Source organism: Miscanthus floridulus, chromosome 1, assembly GCF_019320115.1.
Source record: "Miscanthus floridulus cultivar M001 chromosome 1, ASM1932011v1, whole genome shotgun sequence".
Lineage (NCBI taxonomy): Eukaryota > Viridiplantae > Streptophyta > Magnoliopsida > Poales > Poaceae > Miscanthus > Miscanthus floridulus.
Window position 1 is genome coordinate 142,742,467 of NC_089580.1, and position 7,325 is coordinate 142,749,791.

General features: G+C 50.0%; 1 protein-coding gene across 2 annotated transcripts; it reads left to right on the forward strand.

The window, feature by feature from the left end:
• Positions 1-2,000: 2,000 nt before the first annotated feature.
• Positions 2,001-6,612, forward strand: LOC136496232 (uncharacterized). 2 transcript variants are annotated; one of them, XM_066491909.1, is made up of 3 exons: positions 2,001-2,355; positions 4,318-4,593; positions 4,699-6,612. In XM_066491909.1, exon 3 carries the CDS (start codon positions 4,765-4,767, stop codon positions 6,472-6,474), a length of 1,710 nt encoding a protein of 569 aa, XP_066348006.1. In that variant the 5' UTR covers positions 2,001-2,355; positions 4,318-4,593; positions 4,699-4,764; the 3' UTR covers positions 6,475-6,612. The 2 variants fall into 2 exon arrangements, with proteins under 2 accessions (XP_066348006.1, XP_066348008.1); XM_066491911.1 differs by lacking the exon at positions 4,318-4,593.
• Positions 6,613-7,325: the final 713 nt, after the last annotated feature.

Sequence of the window (7,325 nt, forward strand, 5' to 3'; positions counted from 1 at the left end):
TCGATAAGACGCATTTACCATTAATCAGCTATATAAGACATATGAACCACATAGTGAATTTAAAATGCTTTGAAGTCGCTTTTGTGACTAGTTAGCCATATCAGTTCTAAAAGTCCAATTGAATATTATATGCGTACGTATCGTGTTAGAAAATAGATAGAGCATGCATAGATAAGTATTGTTTTTATTTTTATTTTTGTAGGTATTAACAGCATGTTCGCTGGTTGGTTTTAGCCAGCCTAAATCAGCCAGCCAACAGTGTTTTCTTCTCATAACAAACCAGCACCAGTCAGCTCAAATCAGCCTAGAAACCAACCAGCGAATAGACCGTAAATTTGAACTTGTAACTTCTAATGCTTATGATTTTCGGATGTTCTATCCTAGTGATATACTGATATCAATACGATCATGGCTATTTCTGCGTCATGCACAGGTTTTATTAAGGTAGCACCCATAGAGGAGGATGTTTGGATGCCGGCCATCAGTAGCCACGTCAGAATGTGGCTAGGCATAGAGCGTGGCATGCATAGTAATTCTCCGCCACAGTGTGGTGATATTACATAGAGCAAGAGCTCTGCAACACTTGTGGCTGTCTAAGTTTTGTTCCCAATTTCTCAAAAAAAAGTTTTATTCCCAATCAAACAAGCAAAGAAAACTTGTGGTGCGTTGTCCCGTGGCTTGGCCAGCTGAGTTGGGAACCAAACAACCCTAGGTCGTAGCTGAGGTGGGAACCAAACAGCACTACGTCGTCCCTCTTGTATGCACATCCATCTCTCTTTTACTTTCAGGATTGCTATTGGACAACCGAATGTTTCACCGAGCCCTAGCAACCGGTTTTTGGACCGTAGATTTTCTTCGCCTGCCATAGGCGAGCCGTGGATCCTCCTCTCCTCCTCCGATTCCTCACCTTCCCAGGAAATCACCTCAGCACAGCAGCCCCCCCCCCCCCCCACCCCCCCGGGCGGGCGGATCCGGCTCATCACTGACTCCTCCAGGCACCGCGCACAAGCACCATGTTCACTTGGATTTGTTTGGCTTATAAGCCGTACTTTTTCAGCCAACGAATAGTAATTTTTCTCTCATACCAAATCAGCCAACAGTACTTTCAGCCATGGCTTATCAGCCAAACAAGTCCAAGCGAACAGGGCGGAGATCCGTGGCGGAAGGGCCGGAGCACCCCAGCGTGGCTGCGCCCCGGGCAGCTGGGAACCGGCTTATGTGTTCCTCCGAACGCGGCGCACGAGATCCGGGTGTACGTGTACCCTGCCGCGGAAGAGCTGAAGCATGCATGGACGGCGGCGACGATGCTGCTGGCGGAGGAGCCGGTCAAGAAGCCTCGCGCAAGGGCGGCACGAGCGCGACCACATAACTTGTTCGTGCTGCTGCTCGTCTTGTTCGTCGTCTCCTGTTCACAGATTGTTCATAATTTGTATTTTTTTTTAATTTGTGAAAAACAATTTGACATATATTTCTCTGATATTTGGAATCCATATAAAAAAATTGAAAAAATTGGCATATATTTGTTTGAAATCTGCAATTATCCCCAAATTACATCACTATGTCCAATAAATTATACTGAAGTAATCATTGTAAATATAGTAATAAGACGATGTAAATATAGCTATAAGATACTGTAAGTGTATGGAAAAAATCTGGTTGTTGGAAGAGGCTAAAACAACCTGTTGTTAGCTAGACAGATTCTTTACTTTAGCATTTATGATGCATAGCTAGTTTTTTGGACTTTTGTAGAAACAAACATCTAATTCGTTATCTGGCATTTGATGTTTTTTATTCAAAAAAAATCTTTTGTGCGTAATCAAAATCTGTTGCGCCGAAGACTCAAGCTGTTGTGGGCCGTCGGATCAATGACCTGGAACTACAACCAAACTGCGGCGGAATCAGTAGCTTTTCCCCGTTAATAACCCTGTTGCCATAGCCGCTCGCCCGCTCTTCGGCTCTTTTTCTTTTTCTTTTTCCACATCCAGTCTCCATGTCCCTGACCCGCCAATGCTGACTGCCTGACTCCCCTCCCCCGGGCACGAAAGCTCCCCTCTTCTCAACAGGAAGGGAGACTGACCTCCCTTGCGGCCAAGAACCGGGACGGGAGCATAACTGCGCCCCGGCCCGTCGACCTCACCTCCGGCATCCGATCCCACCCGGCGCGAGCAGCTTCTGCGCGCGTATAAGCCGCGATCCAGAGACACGGTCAGCGGTGGTGCCTTTTGCCGAGAGCCAACAAGACGGTTTTGCTCTTGTTAAAGTTGAGAAGTCTACTGGGATACCAGGAAAGATCTTTGAGCGCGTCTTCTTCCGGGGCATGGCGACGAGGGCGCGGAGATGAGGTGCTGAGCTCAGGTGTGTGCTTATTCTCTTCCTGCTTCGTTTGGATCCAACTCCACCTCTGAACTTCTGCTGGGCTGGTAGAAAGATGGTTGAGTTCTCTTTGCAGTTTCAACTGATGTCTTTTTTTGACTTTTGATCTCGCGATGGATTATGAGTATCTGGAAGTTCCATACCCCCCTTGACACTAGTTAGTTTGTCTACTCAACCCCTCTTGAAATATAAAATACTCTATAAAAATTTAGAACAGGTTACGTAGTAAGCCAAGTATATATGCAATCCTCCCTTAATCGTGGGTAGATATGGTGTTTATCATATTTTAAGCTTGATGATAGTTGGGTTAAAAGCAGACATTAATTAATGATAGGTAAGTACGTGGCTGGACTCAATAAACGTTAATAGTAAATGAGCAGGAGAGTTAATTCTCTTGGAATAGCGTATTTGAGACAAATTTTGATCACTCCGGTACCTTTTATTTTAAAGGACGGAGTGATTAATCAATTTCATAAACGTTTGTGTCATGATTTGAGTTAAGGACCAAACAGATCTAGCATAACCATGTCAGACCATTCCATTCAATGATTTCAATCATATAGTCCTGTCTAAACTCCAAACAAATCCGTGCGCGGTGCGCCTGGTTTTCGAGTAGTAGCACAGGGCACGTCCGTGTAGTAGCGTGGGATCTTCGGCAATGGCAGAGCGACGTGCGTTCGCTGCTGGATTCAGCTTTCCCTCTTCTTTCAAGGCTCTTTTTCCACCCGCGTTTTCTTTAAAGCAATTCCACAGAATGTTGTTAACTCGCCACCGTACGTCTGGCGAGATAGTGATGCCCCACAGCTTGCCAAACAAAAGCGCTAGGCCGCCTAGTAGATTCATTCAGCCGCCCACGCGGCCACGCTAGCTGAGATCCGTGCGCATGGTGGCATTAGCTACGTAACATGGATGACAGCAACCGAATCGTTAAACTTTTGGCCATTCATACTGTCAACACCTATTCTATGCCTTCTTTTGTGGCAGACCAAAGCTGCCTTCGCATAACCGAAAAGAGTGAAGGGCCAGGGATAGAGGAGCCAGGGCCTAGGGATAGAAGAGCCGTGGATGCTTCCTGAATATTGATGCATCAGCTAGGTTCTCTCCGTTGTACGTTCAGACAGAGTTCAGAGCTTCAGGCCACGGCTGTTGCACCCTGGGCTGTGTGCCACGATGCGCCGTGGTCCACGCCGGCATTGAAAATTGTACTCCTCCGTCCATGATAGATGATAGAATGCAATTACCGGTCAAAGTAACTCAAGTTTGACTAAATTTATAGTAAATAATATTAATATTTATTTATCTAAATAAATTTATTATAAAAATATATTTTATGACTAATCTAATGATACTAATTTTACATCAGGAATGTTAGTAATTTTTATATAATTTTGATCAAAGTTCAAACTGATGGACTTCTCGGGAAGCGAGAATTACATTCTTTTGTGGACGGAGGGTAATTCGGTTTACCGAACTGCAATACTCTATACTATTTCTAAATTATCGTAACCACTTTTATATATTCTTTCTCTCTCGTACATTTACATCAGAAACTCTTTCCTACTTATTATTCTTTCCCACACCCTTCCATTTTTAGATTGACTCATACATATGGGATCCGTGCGACCGCTAATACGCGTAAAGTTACACGCGACGGGGTAGATTTCCCAAGTGCGTAAATTTTAGGAGCATGGATTAGGAGTCGTTATAGAGGTGTTTTTTCTCATCTTACTAAAAATAAGGATTGGGAAGGGAAATTTCTTTATGAAAATATATTCTATAACTAATCTAATGGTGTTTATTTTGTCCCACGGATATTATTAGTTTTTTATATAATTTTAGTTAAACTTCAAACTATTTGACTTCTCGAAATGTGAGAATTGTATTATTTTATGGACTGAGGGAGTATCTAAGTAAATGAAATTGCTGTACATTCTTTCCTTGCAGGGTCATGCCACGGTTGTGGCCCTTGCATGAATGCATGATGTATCCCTCAAATTTTTTACAGATCAAATATGCAGCGCTACATGTCTGAAGCAGAACTGTACACGGGTCGGACCATAGATAGATACTGTGTGTAGCTATGAGGTGAGGATAGATATTAGGTACTGTAGCTACCGGTAGTACGCCAACCATCTTTGACCTCGTGACCCAGCTTCAGAAACCTTGTTACAGCAGTCAAAGAAATCGAAGGAACAGTCAGTCAGGCCCGAAGTTGACTTGGTAATTTTGGTTGTGCTGCTGTGTGACTCTTGACAACTTTTTGTAGTTTATTATCATTCAGATTTAGCATCTCACTTGTATCTGAATGACTCTTCGCCGTTGCAGATAGCGCATACGACATCATGTTCTGAAATCTCGAGGCACCGCCACCGGCAGAGGAGTTCGACAGAGATGCCTCCGGACGCGAATGTCAGCTTCGACGGGCATGAGATCGTCGAGGTCGTCGGCGACGGCGAGCCAGGCTCGCCGTCGGGGACAATGAAACTGATCGACTTCATCCCCATCGATATCTACATCCCGTCAGTGGAGCAGGGCGCGCTCAGCAAGAGCCGGCGCAAGCGGCGGTTCTTGGACTTCCTCCGCGCCCACCCATCCAAGGACTGGTTCCTCCGCTCCACCTTCGTCGGCCGCCTCCGCCGGAGGAGTAGCCACCACCAGGAGTCGGCAGACTCAGACGACGGCGACGACGGAGGCGGGCGGTGCTGCCCGCGGAGGCGGTTCCGCGTGCCGTTCGTGCGGAAGATCAAGTGGGGCAAGCTGTGGACCTACGCGGTGAGCTGGTGCAGGAAGCCCGAGAACTTCGCGATGATCATCTGGCTGGCGTTCGTGGCCGCCGGGCTGCTGCTGCTCTTCATGCTCATGACGGGCATGCTCGACGACGCCATCCCCGACGACGAGCGGCGCAAGAAGTGGACGGAGGTGATCAACCAGATCCTCAACGCGCTCTTCACCATCATGTGCCTGTACCAGCACCCCAAGATCTTCCACCACCTGGTCCTGCTCCTCCGGTGGCGCCCCGACGGCGACCGCGAGGAGATCAGGAAGGTGTACTGCAAGGACGGCGCCGCGCGCCCGCACGACCGAGCGCACATGCTCGTCGTGGTGATCTTGCTGCACGTCACCTGCTTCGCGCAATACTACTGCTGCGCCCTGTTCTGGAGCTACACGCGCAAGGACCGCCCGGACTGGGCGCTCAACATCGGCTACGGCCTCGGCACGGGGTGCCCCGTCGTCGCCGGCCTCTACACCGCATACAGCCCGCTTGGACGGAAGGAGCCCGACACGGAGGAGTCGTCGTCGGCGCCGGCCGAAGCTGCTGCGGCGCAGGACAACAGCAGCCGTACCGGGAACAACGACGTAGAGATCAAGATATACAACCGTCGCGTGGTGGTGAGCAGCCCGGAGTGGAGCGGCGGGCTGTTCGACTGCTGCGATGACGGCACGGTGTGCGCGCTGTCGGCGACGTGCACCTTCTGCGTGTTCGGCTGGAACATGGAGCGCCTCGGGTTCGGCAACATGTACGTGCACGCCTTCACCTTCATCCTGCTGTGCGTGGCGCCGTTCCTCATCTTCAGCGTGACGGCGCTGAACATCCACGACGACGAGATCCGCGACACAGTGGTGGCCGTGGGCGTGCTCCTGGGCTTCTGCGGCTTCCTGTACGGCGGGTTCTGGCGGTCCCAGATGCGGAAGCGCTACAAGCTCCCGGGCGGGCGCTTCGCCTGGTGGTGGTGCGGCAGCGCGGCCGTGGGCGACTGCGCCAAGTGGCTCTTCTGCTGGACCTGCGCGCTGGCGCAGGAGGTGCGGACCGCCAACTTCTACGACGTGGAGGACGACCGGTTCGTGGCCGTCCTGGGCGCGCGCAACAGGGAGGGCCGCCCCGTGCTTGTGCCGCTCCCGCGCGAGGCGTCCACCACGACGTACACACGGAGCATGTCGTGCCCGCCCATGCTTGACGACGCAGCGCGCGGCGGCGGCGGCGGGGTGACGAGCCCGCTGGGACCAGGGATGGTCGAAGCCGCTGCCATGGAGAGGTCGGCCACGTACCACCCCATGAGGCCACCGCTGCCTCCACTGATGCAAACGGAGCGAGAAGACTAGGACCGACTGTAGGCCTACACTCCACCTTTGTACTCCAACGGTATACCTATGTTGCAGTAGTATAGAGTCATTTGGGAACCTAATTCTGTAGTTCTGTTTGTATACATATAAGTTTTTTTTTCGTTCAAGTCATGAAGAAAAGATAGATATTTTTTCATCCAACCATGCTATCACCATTTTTTTTTTGAAAAGGTTGCTACCTATCACCATTTCAAATCCACACCTGTCAGCTGCCAACGCCAGGGACCAGAAGAACGAGAGGGTGAATGGTAGCTTTATGATAATCTCTTCACCGGACAAGAGAGAAACTTGGCCTAAATCCTGAAATTAACCCGCGAACCTCTTCTAGTGTTTGCCAACAAATCGGATATACTGGATAGGATCACAGGAACAATGCGGAAGCACCGGAGGCTGTGTCCCTGGGCCTACGCAACGGCCCAGCCTGATAGAGCTCTCTCCATCTCGATACGTGCGACAGAAATTCCCACTCGCTTCCCAACGAATCGTTCTTATCTATTTGTTTTGAGTCTGTTGTCAATGACTTCGATACAGAACTACGGGGCAGAGGTTGCGGCGACGACGCCGACGAGCTTTACGCACGCTACCAGCCACTAGCGCGTCGTCGTGCTCCACGCCTGCACCACCGAGCCGGCGAGCCTTTCCACGACGGCTGCTAAGTAGATGAGGGGAGGAGCTTCGTCTAAAGCCGCCCCGTCGGCGAGTTGCCCGCGCTGCTAGCGCACCGGCGAGCTATGTGTCGCCGCCGACCACCGTGCGGGCGTCGAGCTCCATAACGACGAGTCTCCATTTGTCAAAACAACAAGGTGACATTACGCTGAAAGCACATATTG